General features: G+C 40.8%; 1 protein-coding gene across 4 annotated transcripts in view; it reads right to left on the bottom strand.

Moving 5' to 3' along the window:
* The window catches only part of col14a1b (collagen, type XIV, alpha 1b), a 92,281-nt gene that overhangs the window by 35,927 nt on the left and 35,603 nt on the right, over nucleotides 1-20,751 (bottom strand). For all 4 annotated transcript variants that reach the window (XM_021572039.3, XM_021572040.3, XM_021572042.3 and 1 more), the window contains 12 exons: nucleotides 19,190-19,329; nucleotides 18,815-18,941; nucleotides 18,300-18,439; nucleotides 17,265-17,397; nucleotides 16,028-16,096; nucleotides 14,609-14,751; nucleotides 12,372-12,501; nucleotides 11,237-11,359; nucleotides 10,025-10,174; nucleotides 6,161-6,277; nucleotides 4,022-4,168; nucleotides 2,944-3,018 (listed from right to left, as the gene is read on the bottom strand). In XM_021572039.3, coding sequence (XP_021427714.3) covers nucleotides 2,944-3,018; nucleotides 4,022-4,168; nucleotides 6,161-6,277; nucleotides 10,025-10,174; nucleotides 11,237-11,359; nucleotides 12,372-12,501; nucleotides 14,609-14,751; nucleotides 16,028-16,096; nucleotides 17,265-17,397; nucleotides 18,300-18,439; nucleotides 18,815-18,941; nucleotides 19,190-19,329 — 1,494 coding nt within the window. The remainder of the gene's footprint in view (nucleotides 1-2,943; nucleotides 3,019-4,021; nucleotides 4,169-6,160; nucleotides 6,278-10,024; nucleotides 10,175-11,236; nucleotides 11,360-12,371; nucleotides 12,502-14,608; nucleotides 14,752-16,027; nucleotides 16,097-17,264; nucleotides 17,398-18,299; nucleotides 18,440-18,814; nucleotides 18,942-19,189; nucleotides 19,330-20,751) is intronic.

Consider the following 20,751-nt stretch of genomic DNA (forward strand, 5'->3'; position numbering starts at 1 on the left):
GCATATATAATACAAACTGACAAAGAAAGAGAACAATACACACACACACACATACACACATACACACTCTAGCCTCAAAAGGCAGCAGTGGAAGAATCACAATGGAGAATGGAGAGAGCTTTCTCATTCTCCACAGGTTACGAGAGAGGAGCTGCGATGATTGGCAATTATCTCAACAACTTCCCTCTCGCATATCAGCGCCAGCCAGGGACAGATTGACCAGTAGAATACCTCATTTCCTGTTGTTTACTGTTCTGCTCTGTCATTTTCAAAGGAACCAAAAATAATAACCAAGTTGCTAGTACGTGGGAAGCAAAGTGAACTAAAAGTAGCGTTTGTTGATGTTTCCTAGGCATACAATGACAATAATAAAACAATAACAATTACAGGCTTGGAAGTTCCAACAGAGGGGACTGAGTTCTCAGTTAACTTTTACAAGACTCATCCCGGGAAAGCTGTGTAGGAAAAAAGAAAACTGCTAAGATTATCGTTCTCTAAAACAGCAAATAAAGTTCAACTTTTACACATTTTCTACAAGTTTTTCTACAAGTATAATAATACTATGTTGCATGTGTTTGTTGGAGAATTGTAAATATTCTGAGATATTCTGACTTGAAACTCAAGACACAAGGTCACACAAGTTCCAGCTTATGGTATTATCTCAGACTAAAAAGCTCATATGTGATCGTTTTTGAAAGTCTGAATAGATTTGTGATTATTCTAAAAGCACATTAAACAGCTTTACTATCATTTCAGATGTCTGTAGTCATGACCGTGCAATAGACACTGCATTACATTAACTTGTATTAGATTCACATATTTGTGTCAGAAATCATTTGAGGTTTGAATGTCAGTCAGGGACCGGTTTAAAATTGACCAAGCAACCTGACAGAGTGATTTCCATGGTAACTGCCTGTTCTGAGGGCTCTTTAATTTACTCGAACCTTTCACCAAACAAAATTACAGTGCCTTCAGAAAGTATTCACGCCCCTTAAGTTTTTCCACATTTCCTTGTGTTACAGCGTGAATTTAAAATGGATTCAATTGAGATTGTTTTGTCACTGGCCTACACACAATCACACAATACCCCATAATGTCAAAGTGTCATTTCTTTGTTGTTATTGACATTTTTTACAAATGAATTACACATGAATAGCGGAAAGGTCTTGAGTCAATAAGTATTCAACCCCTTTGTTACGGCAAGCCTAAATATGTTCAAGAGTAAACATCTGCTTAACAAGTCACGTTACAAGTTCCATGGACTCACTCGGTGTGCAATATTAGTGTTTAACATGATTTTTGAATGACTACCTCATCTCTGTACCCCACACATACAATTATCTGTAAGGTTCCTCAGTCGAGCAGTGAATTTCAAACACAGATTCAACCACAAAGACCAGGGAGGTTTTCCAATGCATCTATTGGTAGATGGGTAAAAAAAGAAAGAAAGAAGCAGACATGAAATATCCATTTGAGCATGTTGAAGTTATTAATTACACTTTGGATGGTGTATCAATACACCCAGTCAAAGATACATGCATCCTTCCTAACTCAGCTGCTAAGAAAGCAAGGAAATCGCTCAGGGATTTCACCATGAAGCCAATGCTGACTTTAAAACAGTTACAGAGTTTAATGGCTGTGATAGGAGAAAACTGTGAATGAATCAACAACATTGTAGTTACTCCACAATGCTAACCTAATTGAGTGAAAAGAAGGAAGCCTGTACAGAATAAACATATTCCAAAACATGCATTCTGTTTGCAACAAGGCATTAAAGTAATAATGCAAAAAATCTGTCAAAGCAGATTTGGAAAATCTGTCAAAGCAAACTTTTTGTCCTGAATACAAAGTGTTAGGTTTGTGGCAAATCCAATACAACACATTACTGAGAACCACTCTCCATATTTTCAAGCATAGTGGTGGCTGCATCATGTTATGGGTATGCTTGTAATCATTAAGGACTGGGGAGTTTTCAGGATAAAAAAGAAAAGGAATGGCGCTAAGCACAGGCAAAATCCTAGAGGTTCAGTCTGCTTTCCACCAGACACTGGGAGATGAATTCACCTTTCAGCTGGACATTAACCTAAAACAAAAGGCCATATCTACACTGGAGCTACTTACCAAGAAGACAGTGAACGTTCCTGAGACCGCTGCGCCACTCGGGAGACCGATCAACAACCAATTTGACAGAGTTTGAAGTATTTTGAAAATAATAATGGGCAAATGTTACACAATCCAGGTGTGGAAAGCTCTTAGAGACTTACCCAGAAAGACTCACAGCTGTAATCGCTGCCAAAGGTGATGATTATAACATGTCTTGACTCAGGGGGTTGAGTACTTATGTAATCAAGATATATTAGTGTTTATTTTTCAATCATTTTTTTCAATGTTAGAAATGTTCTTCCACTTTGACATTACAGAGTATTTTGTGTAGAATGTTGACAAAACATTACAATTAAATCCATTTTAATCCCACTTCGTAACACAACAAAATGTGAAAAAAAGTCAAGGGATGTGAATACTTTCTGTAGGCCCTGTATGTTAATTAAGGTTCATGCCACTCTAAGTGAGTTGAACAAAAATACATAGATAATCTACCATAGGGGATATCTCTACACTATCTATTTGCCGATGGGTGGGGACTTGTGAGCATTTGAGTGCAAAATTGCTGCGCTACATCACCCAGGTAGATGTTCTAAATGGACAGTATTAGTTCCCCTTACTCCATAAAGGAACACGAAGGGCTTTGAGGCCAAGCCAAAAGCACTATAGCTTACTAAACGCAATATACAGACCTAAAGTTTTTCTCTCCAGCAGCCCAACCAAGCATCAGTGTTAACTAGAGAAAACACTGATGACATCGGTACTGGTCTACCAGATAGGAATCGAATGGACCACACTCGGACCAACAGGTATGTGTTTACAACAGGCTTTTTGTCTTACCTTCCTTGGTTGAGGGTATGGTGGGAGGAGGGGTGGTAGTGGGCGGCCTGGTGGGTGCTGGGGTGGGAACAGGGACTGCATGAAAGCAATGACATAAGACACACACAAATCATTATGACATCCTCATTAGTTGTCTGTGTCACCTCACCTAACCACATGTTTGGTGAGGCTTTCATTTACAGTAAAAAAAAAAAATGGCTACAGACAGAAGATACCACATTGATAATAGCATCAAACATAATATATATAACCAGTCAGATGATAGAAGAATCAGAAGGAATTCAGAGAATAAATCTGAGATGGTAGCTTATGCTTAGCAGCATGCCGAGTTGATGATTAAGTTACCCATATACAGTAATTTGCTAGCTTGATCACTACCAACAGCGGCAGTCAAATTGAAATGAATTTAAACATTTTTTTCTAGCTCTGGAACCCTGCTGAAACTCGCATATACTTTACCGCCGTAGTTATTCAGCTACATGAAACTGGGAATTACTTTTGATGGCAGCCTGCAAGGCCGCCTGGGGAAACGCAGGGTAATTTAAAAAAGGCCTTTAGCTCTAATCTGCATCAAAACAAAGCTATAAATCAGTGTCTACACTTAGAGTAAAGCAATTCAATGCAAACAAATGCCTGGTGGGTTAGAGAGAGTGCCTTGATTACTGTTGTGGTTGGCCACAGACCGAATCATGATTCATTCCTGGGAGAGGCATTCAAGTGCCTCCCAGGAGGCTAATAATGTCTTGAAAATATTGTATATGTTGTGATTGTCTGTAAGACATGTTGATGTACTGTATGTTTGGTGTGGATAATGTTGTAACGACGTTGCTACAGTCTAGAGGGAATACTTTTTTTGTTTATGTTTTAACTAAAAACTTTGGGGCGCCAAAATAAATCACTTCGGGGTATGGTTTTGGCCGGCGTGCTGCCGGTTGCCGACCCTTGAGCTAGACTGTTGAGGTGATGTTGGAACTTATGTCGTCACAACATTGTAAGAATCCTTCCTGAGAATAGTAGCAAGACGGTTGTAGGGCTGTTGTAGAGTGTATACTAAGCAGCAGTTGATGGGGACACCTACAGGTTCTCTCTGTGGTGGTGACTGCAGGCCCCTCTGTGTCCTGGAGTTGGGCGTACACACTGATTTTGTACTGCGTGTTAGCCATCAGGTCATTGAAGCAGTGCCGGGTGGCTCCTCCTCCCAGCCTTGCCTCCTGTTTATGTCCATCTAAAATGATGACAGAATAACCATCACAATATGCACTGAGTGTACGAAACAGGAAACTGTTGAGCATGAAAAACCCAGCAGCATTGCAGTTCTTCACACAAACCATGTATTAAGACCGGTGCCTCTTACACAAACTGTTCGGGGTTATTCAAATATCTGGCAACCCGAGCAGTGGCCTTTCCATGAGTAGAATCTCATTATGAGGTCTCCTGTGGAAGTGGAGGGTTCATTTCTCACCCCAGAATTTTAATTTCGGAACCTTCCCCTTAAGGCCTCAATTTAAGCCAATTTCACTCATACACCGAGGTGGTATTTTCTTTGGGTAATTATATATTTATCTAGCCATCATAAATCCTAATTTGGGCTTAATACCGGCTGATAGATCTAATATTTCAGGAGCTCCCAACGGTAATGCTGCGAAATTGCAATGTGCGAAACGCTACACGATAATAATGATGTTTGGGTCTCAGTGTTAAACTTGATGAATTGCTCGCATTATTTTCCTATTTGGCAGATGATACTCATATTGGGATCAACACAGCATTGATAAGACATTGACATTTTAAATGTTTCATTGCTGAAATATTCCATGCCATCTGTTGCATAAATCCCACTATATGCTGACTGTATATTAGGATAAATAGATCATTGAATGTCATGAATTGTCTATAATTAGATTAATGCCAGGTTCTTTCATTAATTCAGGATGCATTTTGTTTTATCATATGGACTGGAATACTAAACTCAGCAAAAAAAGAAACGTCCTCTCTATGTCAACTGCGTTTATTTTCAGCAAACTTAACATGTGTAAATATTTGTATGAACATAACAAGATTCCACAACTGAGACATAAACTGAACAAGTTCCACAGACATGTGACTAACAGAAATTGAATAATGTGTCCCTGAACAAAGGGGGGGGTCAAAATCAAAAGTAACAGTCAGTATCTGGTGTGGCCACCAGCTGCAATAAGTACTGCAGTGCATCTCCTCCTCATGGACTGCACCACATTTGCCAGTTCAGTGCACCTGCACACTGACAGTTGGTTGGAAGTCTCACGTCTGTGAGGTGATAATTATGACTTAGAAGATAAAAGGCGCTTACAATATTTTCCTGAATATAATTTTTTGCCTCATAATGTTCTGCTTTGTGGCAAATACAGTATCTAGTTAACTACAAGCTGAAACAGAAGTATCTGGAACTTCCCCTGTCAGAGCACATTGAACCAGAAACCCAATTGTTTAATTTTTTCAAAAAGTTGCAATGAGGTGCAATTACGGTCATCTGCATAACAAGTATATCTTGGCTAGCCAACGTTCACTTATTTAACCATAGGATATGTAAACGTCAACTAAGCTCGGCTGTTAAAAAGCCATGTAGGCCTAATGTATATTATTCGAAACTGAAACCCAAAATATAGCCCCCAGAGTCTGTCCTATTGATGTTATATCTTATGCTTTATACTGTATATAATATAGCATAATTTAACATGTAATATTGTTCAAATGCTATGATATACAAATGACAATCCCCCAGTTCCTTATACAGTTCTGCTAGGGAAGTGTGAAATCCCTGTCGGTATTACAAGTGAATCTTTCTCCCTGCAGGTTTCCGTGTCCCAACCGAGATTCCCTGCCAGGAGCATAATTCCTGACCGGGATCACATGTGGATTCTAGGGGGGAGCTGACAGCCTTATCCACATGGAGACGTGTGGCCGCATGGTAATCACCTCCTTCCACTAGAGTGGCTGTGTCAGTGTGTGGGGAATACCAATGTGGATTTGGTTGCATATAGTGTACTGTACAGTGTACGTCTACACACAAAAGTAAGGGCATACTGTCAAGGAGAGGGTGTGGATATTGTGCTGCCATGACAAATGACTTGCTTATAGTAAGCTCAATACTGTAAAAAAAACGGTTATTGGTTCAAATGGAACAGGGCAAATTGATGTGTGTATGTGTGTATGTGGTTGTGTGGTGCTGGGCACTCACTGAGCAGCGACTCGATGACCACACGGTACAGAGTGGCGTGGCGGTGGGAACTCCACTGGGCACACATGCTGTTCATCCTCACCTGGTAGGTGTTCAGATTGGTCACTCCCAGGTATACTGTGACAGAGAGACAGGCACATTATCACTATAGATCCAACTCATCACATTGGAAACATTGGGCTTGCGTAGTGGCGCAGCGGTTTAAGGCATGAGGCGTCACTGCAGTCCCTGGGCGGCAGGGTAGCCTAGTGGTTAGAGCATTGGACTAGTAACCGGAAGGTTGCAAGTTCAAACCCCCGAGCTGTCGTTCTGCCCCTGAACAGGCAGTTAACCCACTGTTCCGTCACTAGGCCGTCATTGAAAATAAGAATTTGTTCTTAACTGATTCGCCTAGTTAAATAAAATATATATATTTTATTTAAATCCAGGCTGCATCATGATTGGGAGTCCCTTAGGGCGGTGCACAATTGGCCCAGTGCTGTCCAGGATTGTCATTGTAAATAAGAATTTGTTCTTAACTGACTTGCCTAGTTAAATAAGGTTACATTTAAAAAAACAAAAAAATAAGGTGAGCAGACCCATCATACTGGAAGCCATTTCACAACAGGACTAAGACTGAAAAGAATGTCTATGGATCAGTATTCAGTAGATTGTTGTGCTATACTGCAACATACCGTATATTTTTTTAATAAATTCAATAAGTATTATGAGATCTGTATGTAAAACATTTACATTTGACATTTTAGTCATTTAGCAGATGCTCTTATCCAGACATACAGTAAGTGCATTCATCTTAAGATAGCTAGGTAAGACAACCACATACAGTATCACAGTCAAATATACATGATACGGATATTCCATTCCAGCTAAACAATGGCTAAATAGCATTTTGCTAAATAAAACATTCTAAAATATACAGTGCCTTGCGAAAGTATTCGGCCCCCTTGAACTTTGCGACCTTTTGCCACATTTCAGGCTTCAAACATAAAGATATAAAACTGTATTTTTTTGTGAAGAATCAACAACAAGTGGGACACAATCATGAAGTGGAACGACATTTATTAGATATTTCAAACTTTTTTAACAAATCAAAAACTGAAAAATTGGGCGTGCAAAATGATTCAGCCCCTTTACTTTCAGTGCAGCAAACTCTCTCCAGAAGTTCAGTGAGGATCTCTGAATGATCCAATGTTGACCTAAATGACTAATGATGATAAATACAATCCACCTGTGTGTAATCAAATCTCCGTATAAATGCACCTGCACTGTGATAGTCTCAGAGGTCCGTTAAGAGCGCAGAGAGCAACATGAAGAACAAGGAACACACTAGGCAGGTCCGAGATACTGTTGTGAAGAAGTTTAAAGCCGGATTTGGATACAAAAAGATTTCCCAAGCTTTAAACATCCCAAGGAACACTGTGCAAGCGATAATATTGAAATGGAAGGAGTATCAGACCACTGCAAATCTACCAAGACCTGGCCGTCCCTCTAAACTTTCAGCTCATACAAGGAGAAGACTGATCAGAGATGCAGCCAAGAGGCCCATGATCACTCTGGATGAACTGCAGAGATCTACAGCTGAGGTGGGAGACTCTGTCCATAGGACAACAATCAGTTGTATATTGCACAAATCTGGCCTTTATGGAAGAGTGGCAAGAAGAAAGCCATTTCTTAAAGATATCCATAAAAAGTATAGTTTAAAGTTTGCCACAAGCCACCTAGGAGACACACCAAACATGTGGAAGAAGGTGCTCTGGTCAGATGAAACCAAAATTGAACTTTTTGGCAACAATGCAAAACGTTATGTTTGGCGTAAAAGCAACACAGCTGAACACACCATCCCCACTGTCAAACATGGTGGTGGCAGCATCATGGTTTGGGCCTGCTTTTCTTCAGCAGGGACAGGGAAGATGGTTAAAATTGATGGGAAGATGGATGGAGCCAAATACAGGACCATTCTGGAAGAAAACCTGATGGAGTCTGCAAAAGACCTGAGACTGGGACGGAGATTTGTCTTCCAACAAGACAATGATCCAAAACATAAAGCAAAATCTACAATGGAATGGTTCAATAATAAACATATCCAGGTGTTAGAATGGCCAAGTCAAAGTCCAGACCTGAATCCAATCGAGAATCTGTGGAAAGAACTGAAAACTGCTGTTCACAAATGCTCTCCATCCAACCTCACTGAGCTCGAGGTGTTTTGCAAGGAGGAATGGGGGAAAAATTCAGTATCTCCATGTGCAAAACTGATCGAGACATACCCCAAGCGACTTACAGCTGTAATCGCAGCAAAAGGTGGCGCTACAAAGTATTAACTTAAGGGGGCTGAATAATTTTGCACGCCCAATTTTTCAGTTTTTGATTTGTTAAAAAAGTTTGAAATATCTAATAAATGTCGTTCCACTTCATGATTGTGTCCCACTTGTTGTTGATTCTTCACAAAAAAATACAGTTTTATATCTTTATGTTTGAAGCCTGAAATGTGGCAAAAGGTCGCAAAGTTCAAGGGGGCCGAATACTTTCGCAAGGCACTGTATCAATAAAACATCTGAGAAGAGTAATATTTTACCCACGCATGAAAGTATCCATAAGCAATAATTTCTGATTAAAAACACAAAAGTGAAAAATTGGTGGATATAGCGTTTTGTAAATAAACTCCATTTATTTTGGGGAGCTTGGAGTAAATGATGTCCATATTTTGTATTCAGAGTCACGGAAACGAATTTACTCACAACTGTTCGGTAAATAATCTAAATCGGCATATCTTGGAACATGCACATTTCCCAATGCATATGAATAAATTAATTAACGTTTACACAAGTAGACTGTTACATAATTCTTAACATACAATACAACAATTCATTGACTTTCACAAAGTAACTATACACATAAATGACTGTAAAACAAGGAGATCTTGAACATGACATTGAGCTATCCCCATTGTTTCTTACTGTAGTGCAGGGTTCATTAACATGCTCACTCTGTGTCAGTCAGGCATCAAACTCCACCCAAGAGACACCCCTATCCTGATTGCTATATCTCTATCTATGCCCTTCAAATCACTCTCTACCCAAGCGTGCTTTACTTAATTATCATGCACAAGGTGATATCGTAGTTATGTGCAAACGAATGCGAGTCTCTAGTTTCCACTCCCCCTTCCAATCTGATTATCTGGGAGCTGCCAGCCCTAATAAGACAATGATCTCCGTTACAGTGCTGGGTTGCTGACACTGGTACTACATTAGGCACGCCTGCCTGACCACTTGATATCATTGTGGTGGCTGCAGTCTCCGATGGAGTGAAGCTGTGCTACTCAATAATTCGCACTGATTCAATCTCAGACAGCACCAGTTGACCTACATTTGATCCAAACTATGCTTGCTGGGAAAGTTGGGGATTCAAATTAGAGAGGGAGGCAGGTAGCCTAGTGGTTAACAACGTTGGGCCAGCAACGCCAGAAAAGTTGCCAGTTTGAATCCCCGAGCCAACTAGATGAAAAATCTGTTGATGTTCCCTTGAGCAAGGCACTGAACTCCTTCCTATAAGTCGCTATGGATAAGAGCGTCTGGAAAATGTAGAGGGGCCAACCTGGAAAGAGGATGATGAATAACGGAAGTGTATTTGACAAACATTGTGCCCCAATCACCTTGACAGTGATCAATGTGACCAGAAAGTGTTTAATAAATTAATTAAGTTTGTTATGCACAAAGGGGATAAGTAAGTAATTATGCAGTCACAGTATACACAGTATCCATTCTGGAGTCCTGCTCTACTTGGAGGTGTTGTGTTGAATAATCGATTAATTAACATATATCCATTCTCGAGTCCCATTCTACCTGGGGCTGCTGATAGTCTACTCACGTGTCCTGGCCTTGCCAGTGAGGGCCTCGCTGGAGCCGGTGGTGTAGGAGGCGATGACCCTGACGCCGTACTCTGTACCGCTCATCAGGTTCAGGATCAGCATGGTGTTCACGTCCTCGCCCACAAAGGTCTCCAGAGCAGGTCCCGGAGCTGTGAAAAAGAGAGGGTTTGGTGTGTGTGTGTGTGTGTGTGTGAGAAAGAGCTCACATTCACCACCACACATACTACAGCACACTGCTTGCAGAATTCAAAGGCTACTCTCGCCTAAGGAGCATTTAAGACGTTATTGATTTTTTGCAGCTGACTGTGATTGCTAGAATTTCATGAATACCGCATTGTATTAAGTGTGAATTGGAGTTTGAGTAGTGGGTTGTCAGTCAGAAAACAGCTTTAGACATCATTGTGTGGAATGTTATAAACGTGTTTTGTGTCAAGGCGATTTTTCCCTCTAGCAGATATATAAATAGGGTGGTAGGAATTTCTCTTTTACTAAACATTTCGTGCTTAGAAGGTGATGAACTGACCAGATCACATATGAGTGGGATCACAAGCGTAGGAGGTGGCCCAGAATATCATCCTTTGTAGTTAACACAATATATTGAATGAGGGTTCATGCACTTTCACAACATGTGTTTGTGTGTGTAGTATTAGTAGTATTGGCATTAGTAGTAGTAGTGGGAGTAGTAGTAGTATTAGTAGTATTAGTATCGGTATTAATATCAGCAATAGTAATGGTTGTATTAGTATTAGTAGCAGTACTAGTAGTAATTGTAATTCATTGTAATTTGTAGTAGTAGTAGTAGTAGCAGTAGTAGCTGTAAGAGTAGTAGTTGTAGTAGTAGTAGTAGTAGTTGTAAGAGTAGTAGTAGTAGTAGTAGCTGTACCTTTAGTTGTAAGAGTAGTAGTAGTAGTGGTAGTAGTAGTAGTTGTAAGAGTAGTAGTAGTAGTAGTAGTAGTAGTAGTAGTAGTTGTAAGAGTAGTAGTTGTAGTAGTAGTAGTTGTTGTAAGAGTAGTAGTTGTAGTAGTTGTAAGAGTAGTAGTAGTTGTAAGAGTAGTAGTAGTAGTAAGAGTTGTAGTAGTAGTAGTAGTAGTATGATATATTTGTTTTATATGCAGCATTGATGTGTGTTGTAGGGTTTTTGTGGGTTAGATGGGCTATCTTTGAAATAAGCAGTACTGTGTGTGTGTGTGTGTGTGTGTGTGTGTGTGTACCAGAGATGGGTTTGTAGACGACCCTGTAGCCCATAGTTGGGGATGGGGGAGTGTCCCAGGTGATACGGAAGCGGTTGTACCATTCCTCCGACACTCTCAGGTTCCTAGGAGCAGACAGTGGCACTGCAGGATGAATGAAAGAGCAAGGGAAAGAGAGAATGAAATTAGAGATGGATAGAGGGGGGGAAAGTATGGAGACATGAGACAGATAGATATAGAGAAGGAATTAGAGGAAAAAAGAAAGAGAGACAGACAGACGGATAGAGAGAGATAAAGGCATAGTGCGAGTGAGCGATGGACAGAAAGAGAGAACAGAACACACTCAGAGAAAAGGTACATTTTCATCAAGTACAGTAATGAATTGTAGATGAGAAACTCTGTGTACATATGAGTCACTCAGTCTCCTGTCCTAAAAAGAGAAGCACGTTGGCAGTTCTAAACCCAATACACATCTGATGGGCTTTTAGATGACTAACTTTGAGTCACAGCCTCACAGCGTTGGACTGAATTACAACTGGATTCAGTAGTGTTAGCAGAACTTGTCCAGACCTGTTCCATACAATACAAATCACACACACAACCAATGTGACACGTCGTTTGAGGGATTAGCCTAATTTTTCATTCTTAAAGGGGACTGTCATTTTCAGAGCAGGGAAAATAAAAAGCAACTACTCATGTTTGCATTTGAGGAAGAATGTAAATGTGAAATCCATAAAAATGATTTTGCTAAGCTTCTGAAAACCTCCACAGGAGGAATTACCATCTCCTGTCAAATCAACAGTTTATTTAAGCCTACGAGGGCTCCCTGATGTAGAGGTGAAGAGCTTCCATTGGATTATTCAGTATGTGTCAATGATATACAGAGCATGGTTATCTCACCTACGGTGAGGGTTCATGAACTACTTAACTAACTCATTCCCCATGTGCAACACTGGTTGAAACGGTCATTACAACCATTCAACATGATTTGAGCAGTTGTACCTGCTGGGTCTTTAAAGTTCCATATTCTACATGACAGAAGAATACAGAAGCACAGAGGCTTCCATTGTGCCGAAGAGAACAGAACACATATCTCAGAGTCCGAGCCTGTCACTAAAATGTCACCACGGAGAGAAGGTCATGCAGACAGACTTACAGGTGCGTCCCATGCGGCTGACACCGGGGCCATCTCCGTCAGTGTAGACTGGGGTGACCGTCACCTTGTACTCCGTGTCAGACAGCAGTGGCTGCAGCAGCAGACTGTTCTGACCACCGGGGACCATTTTCTAGAACACAGATACACACACAACTGCAAATCACGATACTAGGACTAGGTTCTGGTATTGTCTGGAGTGGAGGCCGGTTAAGGGACATGCTGGGTCGATGTGACTGGTGATTAAATGTACTGGAGTTGCATCAGAGGAACAGATGAAGCTAGTAGGTAGCCTTGCACCAGACATGTCTGTGCTGTCTTTCCAACTCCCAAACTATGGTCATTGTTTGGCATGACATGTAGAGGTGAAGTCTGGGACCAGGCGAGCTAATAGGAGCTCTGTGATGGCTTTGTTTTTAGTGATAACAGAAAGATCAACTGATCTGATTTCTGTTTTCACATCTTTTGTATGTTAAGGGAATCTTCATGTCCTTACGTCATGTGCAATAACGTGTGATAGTGAGTGAATGAACATGCTGTATTGGAGAAAACCATTCAGCAAATGACTGATTGAATTGAATGATTAAGGCCATGAAACAAAATTGAGCAGACACGAGATTAAGTTAATACTGTATCTAGGAGAAACTCTAGTCTAGGACTTTTAGGCAATCAGTGAATAACAAGAAAGAATACCTCCCCCAAATAGTTAAGAACATGTCAGGTCTACACTTGAGCAGAAAACTAGAATTAGAATCATACTGGCTCTGGTTGCGTATTAATCTTTGTATGTACATAATAAACATGAATTAAACAATTATTAATTCATATCCACATCTAATAGCTGACAGGAATATAGATTTAAACAGCAATTCATTGCAAAGTCATATAGGGGGTACTAACAGGCATAGAAATGTACATGAAGTTAGAAATCACAAATAATGCTACGCTTGCCTTGCTACAAAAGAAAACAAGTATGTTTTTTGGGGTACTTTGCCCCCAATTTATGTACAATTTTAATTATAAATAGACATTGAATTTGAAATGAAGGTATAGACTACCTAGACACTGATATCAGTAAATTTAATTGGAAAAATAGTTTAAAAAATATACTTTTAAACTTTCAGGAGTTAGGCTATAGAAGTTAATTGAGTAATGTATTGCACAGTGCATAACTCGACATGTGAACACTGTGAATTCGTAATGCAGGCTGTCTAATTTCAGAATCACCTAGAATGTTTGTCATTTCTGGACTAAAGCCACTCCTCCTCTTCCCTCTCTCTCTCTCTCTCTCTCCCAGGCATCTTCTTTTTCTCTGTCTCTCTCTCATCCACTCTCCATTCCTCCTCTCATTCCTGTTTGCATTCCGAGCGTGTGCGGTCTAGCCTTGCCTCCGTCCCAAAAAGTTTCACAGCCATGACAAGCGGCGAGCGGCGAGCTTGACAAATCAATTTCAGGCAAACGTGATGAAAATAGCAGTTAGCTTTTTCGAAGGGGGGGACCGCAGGACGGAGTGCGACCCGAATGGCCGAGTCCCAATGCCACCGCAGTTGCCAAATTAGATTATTTTTATTATGCGGGCGCTCCCTCATAAACTATTTATAATTTGGGCGGTTCAATCTAGTTTGGAATGAAGTATCTGTGAAGAATGCAAACTATCAATCGCATTGCCTTTGCTACAGAGTAGAGCTGTGGGTTCCACTCTACTGCTTCTACTGCTGGGCTGGCCTTTAGTGAACTGTGATTGGATAGGAGTTGTTCAGGCTATGTGGTGCTGGAAGTTGCCGGTGATTTGAGAAACCAAATGCAAGGCTTCAGCGACTTTTCCGAGTTTTCCTGTACTATAGCATTGGACCAGGAATGAATTGTTGTTTTGTCATTGAAATCCTATTTGAAGACACGATTTCATTGTATTGTTTTCTATTATTATCTTTCAATGAGGCTGTAACATTGGCTTGGGACACCGCATCACAAAATCAGCAAGGTTCATCCAACAGATAAGTAATACTTATCGACTACATTCTCACCGGACTACAATATTCTGATATCAATAGATAAGGAATCTGATTAAACACTATATCACTAGGCATCTGGCATAAAGACTACCATACAACCCCAATCTCTAGGAAGTGTTTATGGAAGTGTTTGTGTTTGTGTGTGTGTGTGTGTGTGTGTGTGTGTGTGTGGTGGGGTGGGGTGGGGGGGGGTACTAACAGACAACGTCTCCTCTGTCTGCATCTTACCGTCTCCTCGGCACGATCGCCCCTGGCGGTGACATAGGCGACGCGGTACTGACGCACATTGCGGTCCTGCAGCTCCCAGGACACCTCCATGCTGTAGGTGGTGTGATCACTAAGCAGGAGGTTCCTCGCACCCAGATGCACAACTGGGAGAGGGAGGGGGGGAGAAGGGTAGAGGGAAGGCGGCATGGAGGAAAGGAGGGAGAGGGTACAGGAGGTTGGAGGAAGGTAGAAAAAGAGGGTAGTGAGGGTGGAGGGAGGGAGAAAAAGGGAAGCGAGGATGAGTTGAGAAAGGGAGGTGGAAAATGGAGATAGGATAGAGACACCAGGTGGTTTTACTATGCAGACTGTGTGGTTGCATGCATACATTTGAATAAACACAATATTAATAGACTAATGATGCAACAGTGCAGAAAGAGAGGGCACACAAACACAGGGATCCTGATGAGATCATAGCTACATACAGGATGAAGAGTTTCAATCCAAAACTACATATCCATTTTCACAAATGTTGGTAAAGTTGCTTTTATTGTTTAAATAAAATATTAAAGAGATTGGTGTATTTTTTCCCTATCTAATCATGGCATGGGGTTGTTCAATGACAGATGTGTTTCAAATCTATTAATTCATGGTTTAATTTCAGAGACAAATATTTTTTTTTTAAACGCTATATTTCCGCCTCAATCTCAGAGAAATAATTAGCACTGCTAGGTTTTACACAGTCAAATAACTACATTTGTCATAAAAAAAACTGTACAAATGATACATTCGTGACACCAACATATATATATATTTTTTTTAAAATAAAATATATATATATATATATATATATATATATATATATATATTTTTTTTTTTTTTAAATAAAATATATTCAGTAATATGAGATCTGTATGTAAAACATTTACATTTGACATTTTAGTCAGTTATCAGATGCTCTTATCCAGTGTGACTTACAGTAAGTGCATTTGTCTTAAGATAGCTAGGTGAGACAACCACATATCACAGTCAAATATACAGGATCCATACGTTCCATACCAGCCTATCAATGGATGTACAGCGTCTTGCAAAACAACACATTTTCTCAAATCTATTAATAAAAAAATCGGAGAAAATGTATATTTCACCGACACATGAAGGAACCCATAAGGAATCATTTCTAATGAAAAAACACAAATGAAGATTTTTTGGGGGGGATATAGCGTTTTGGAAGTAAACTCTTTCCATTGATGAAGGATGAGGTGAATTGCAATTTCAAACCAAGTGAAAAGCACTATATAAATGCAATCCATTATCACTATGATACATTACTATCACTATTATAAACAACAGGACAAGTTGAGGAAATTACTATTAAAAGCTCACAAAATTAACTTTAGAAAAATCGATACAGTACATGACCGAGAAAAATATCTAGTTTACCTGCTGTGGTGGTAGCTCGTGTGGTAGTTGTGGTTGTAGTAGCTTTTGTGGTAGTAGTTGTTCTTGCCACTGAAAAACAGATACATTGGTCGGGTCAATCAATAAATCAATCAATTAATGAATACATTTTGATTTGTATAGTGAGCATTTCAGAAGAAGAATTAGAGGAGATATACACTATATATACAAAAGTATGTGAACACCCCCTTCAAATGAGTGGATTTGGCTTTTTCATCCACATCTGTTGCTGACAGGTGTATAAAATTACACAGCCGTACAATCTCCATAGACAAACATTGGCAGTAGAATAGCCTTACTAAAGAGCTCAGTGATTTTCAACGTGGCACCGTCATAGGATGCTACCTTTCCAACAAGTCAGTTCTTCAAATTGTTGCCCTGCTAGAGCTGCCCCAGTCAACTGTAAGTGCTGTTATTGTGAAGTGGAAACATCTAGAAGCAACAACTGTGAAGTGGTAGGCCACACAAGCTCACAGAAGTGCATTGCAAAAATTGTCTGTCCTCGGTTGCATCACTCACTACCGAGGTCCAAACTGGCTCTGGAAGCAACGTCAGCACAAGAAGTCTTCATTGGGAGCTTCGTGAAATGGGTTTCAATGATCTTCTTGACGATTCTGTACCTACAACTTTGTGGCAATAGTTTGGGGAAGGCCCTTTCCTGTTTCAGCATGACAATGCTCCCCGAACTTGACTGGCCTGCACAGAGCCCTGACCTCAACCCCATCGAACACCTTTGGGATGAATTGGAACACCGAGTGCAAGCCAGGCCTAATCGCCTAACATCAGTGCCCGACCTCACTAATGCTCTTGTGGCTGAATGGAAGCAAATCCCCGCAGCAATGTTCCAACATCTAGTGGAAAGCCTTCCCAGAAGAGTGGAGACTGTTATAGCAGCAAAGGGGGGACCTACTCCATATTAATGCCCATGATGTTGGAATGAGATGTTCGACAAGCAGGTGTCCACATACTTTTGGTCATGTAGTGTAGTTTTGACTTTAATGTCAATGTTTCAGCACAAAGGTGTTTCTCAAGACTAATCTCAATGAACAATGCCTTGTAGCAAACATACAACACATGGGTAAAAAAGTTGTGTTGTGGACATGCACGATTTTAACAAAGAGCAAGCAGTAGCACAGTGGCAACACTAAATCAATGCAATAATCAATGCAATCCCCAATGTTCAATTAACCCTGATTGGAGTGGAGTTTCCCTTAATTACCTGTTGACTCTGTGAGGGTCACGGCGTCGCTTTCCTCCTCGTTTCTAAAGACAGCAATCAGAGAGACTTCGTACTCAGTGATGGGCCTCAGTCCAGTCAGCAGGTGGCTGTTCCTGTTACCATTCACTAGCATCTTCACCATGGAAAGAGAGGGAGGGAGGTAGAGATGGAGAGAGGGGGAGGGATGGAGGGAAGGGGGGATGTAGTGAGAAGTTGAGTCAAAAATGTCAGATATTTCGCTGCAACCGAATGGACTGGAATTCTACAGTCATCAAAAGGGCTTCAAAATAGCACTGTAGCCCATTCCTGCGGTCAATGACCAAAAGCGCCATCTGTGGCCACATGGGTGGAATGTTATTAATCGTTTTCTTAATTTCAAAGTTAATAAAGAAGATTTTTTTATACTCTATATCTGACATGGTGCAGGTGTCTTCTTTTTTTAAGCCCGTAACCATGTGTGTGAGGTGTTTAAACACTCAGGGGTGTGATAGAAAGTATGCCGAGCAGTGTGGGAGAAATCACGTAGCAGAAAATCCGCTAGCAGACGCAATTCATTAGCCGTCAGAGATTCTTTAGCTGATGTGAGACACTAACTGCACTGACAGACTGTCACGTCCTGACCTTAGTTCCTTTTTATGTCTCTATTTAGGTTTGGTCAGGGCGTGAGTTGGGGTGGGCATTCTATGTTTTGTTGCATGTTTTGTATTTCTGTGTTTGGCCTGGTATGGTCCCCAATCAGAGGCAGCTGTCTATCGTTGTCTCTGATTGAGAACCATACTTAGGTAGCCTGTTCCCACCTGTGTTTGTGGGTAGTTGTTTTCTGTTTAGTGTGTTTTTCACCTGACGGAGCTGTTTCGGTTGTTCTCTTTTGTTACTTTGTATTTAGTGTTCAGTTCTATTTAATAAATATGAACACGTACCACGCTGCATCTTGGTCCTCACCTTCTTCCACCAACGGCCGTTACACAGATACACAGACACACAGACAGAGAACTATCCATCCATTCAACTAACCAACAGCAATCAGACACAGACCTCTTTAGTGTCTCCTCCTCTGGTTGGGGTCCAGGTGAGTCTGTAGAGGACCACGTCTTGGGCTGAGTGTTCCCAGGAGACCCTGAAGCTCTCTGTGGAGACTTCACTGGTCTTTAGGTTCAGAGGCTCTGGGACTGTATCTGGATTACACACAAAGGGTAAAGATGCCTCAAAATAGTGGAAGGAGAGCTCCACTTCACTTTGCATATGAGTGGTCATATTCACAGTCTGAACTCACTTTTAGATACACTTTATCACATGTAAGAAACTGTTCACTTACATCAGTGTTTCATTTTCAAATACAGCTAGATCATTTGTTAGCACTTTCCATAGAAATAGAATGCCCACCCATCACGGAACGTTGAATTGAATGGGAATGTCCGTTCTATTAATTATATTTCTATGGCACTTTCTACAAGCCACAGCATTTAAAGCCTTTTTTTGTATTATAAAGGCTGTTGTTGAAAGCCAAGAGCTGCCAATAGCATTGCTTATATGGGTAGAGACAGTCTTACTAGTGGTGAAGCTGTCAGTAAGGGGCTCTGCCTGGCCCTCGTCATAGATAGCAAAGATGGCCACCGTGTACTCTGTCAATGATGTCAGGTTCCTTAGCAACAGGGTGGTGATGCGGCCCACATCCATCTATAGCCACGGAAGAGAGAGGTCAGGGTTAACGGTCAGTGTGAGTCCCTCTATGTGACAATAAAACAGTATATATATTTTATTTAACTCATCTTATAAATTTGGTATCCATTCCAGTGATGCCTACTTTTCTATAAATCAGTCTTCGAAAAGTTATTTCTTTAGCGGGAAAGTCCGCAACATTAACATGATCTATTCATGGGTTTAAAGTCCAGCTGATTTATTGGCCAAGTGCCGTGAGCTCTCACCTCATTGGTCTGCACTCCGTTTGTCTTGACGTACATGATGCGATAGCCGTTGGCCTTCTTGGACGTCGCCTCCCAGGTGAGCCTGGCCGAGCTGTGGTCGACGTCGGAGAAGCGCAGGTTCCGCGCCGGGGTCAGGGGTACTGGGAGATGAGGGGGGGGTAGAGAACAGGAACACGGGTCAACCCTAATATAGTTGTAATTAAACACAATAACCTGAGTCACCCTCCCACAGGTGCATGACACGAGTGACTCTTTTTGATTGAGAGTTGGGGCAGGAGAATGGCCTTTTGCGGACAAAGTACATTCTCTGGCAGAGTTAGAATTTAACAAGGACCTTTAGGTAGGGCTAGAAGTCCTGCTTAAAATTACTCCTGTTCTTTCTTGCTGCGGATTATTCTCTTCAATTTAAATGAGGGTCAGCGTTTAGCTTTAGACGCAGGGAGCATGAAAAGGATGCAGTGAAGGTGGACTGGGTTCATGAGGGAATTGTAAATAAAAAAAAGTTGGAGAGGAGGGTATTAAAGTTTGGCAAGGATCTATTCCTACTATACTCCAATGCTGTCATTTATTAAATGTGACAGATCACTCCAAAACATCTGTTTGTCAAATGTTTACAGATGTCCTAAGTGGTCTAATGTTGAGATGAGTTGAAAACACACAATCTGTTATTTAGATCATGTTACATACCTCCATTCCAAATGAACTGGACATACTAGCAGCATTTGTAGACAGTGTTTATCTTTCCCATTCTTTTGGGGTGGAGATAAATAGGCTGGATCTACACCACATCCAAAAAAGTTTAATTCAGGAGTGAACTGTTTCTTTTTAAGGCACTGTCCTGTTCCCTTAAAACAGGACAACTACTTTCTGAACTGTTTTCAAGCCTCTGTATATCTACAAAACATGTCGTGACACCGCCCTTAGAAGCGCTCAAAGAAGGACAATAACACATTAACTAGCAAGGTGGTGACTGACAGTTGGTCAACGTCAACACTAAATTGATGCAACCGTAATAGCTCTGAAACACAAAATTAGCACAAACGCCGTTTTGTCAGCCTGTTTGTTAGGTCTTGCTCTAAAGCTTGCCAGGGCTTGACATCAAGATGCAGGCAGAAGTATGCAAATTCACTAGGCCTGATGGCTAACAAAACATCTAAATACCTACAGTAAGTATCTCATGCTACAGTAAGTATCCCAGTAAATATGCATCCCATTTTCTGATAGAGATTTACAATTATTGTGACAGCTTTATCTACAAGCACCGCAACTGTTTTACCAGTAAAAAGTATGGACACACTTTCTCATTCCAGGGTTTTTAAGTATTTAATACATACATTGTAGAATAGTGAAGACATCAAATCTATGAAATAACACACATGGAATTGTGTAGTAACCAAAAAAGTGTTATATTTGAGATTCTTCAAAGTAGCCACCCTTTGCCTTGATGACAGCTTTGCACACTCTTGGCATTCTCTCAACCAGCTTCATCTGTTATGCTTTTCCAACAGTCTTGAAGTAGTTGCCACATACGGCGTGCACCTTTTGGCTGCTTTTCCTTCACT

Source organism: Oncorhynchus mykiss, chromosome 18 (genome assembly GCF_057628025.1).
Source record: "Oncorhynchus mykiss isolate SJ-2025 chromosome 18, ASM5762802v1, whole genome shotgun sequence".
Classification (NCBI taxonomy): domain Eukaryota; kingdom Metazoa; phylum Chordata; class Actinopteri; order Salmoniformes; family Salmonidae; genus Oncorhynchus; species Oncorhynchus mykiss.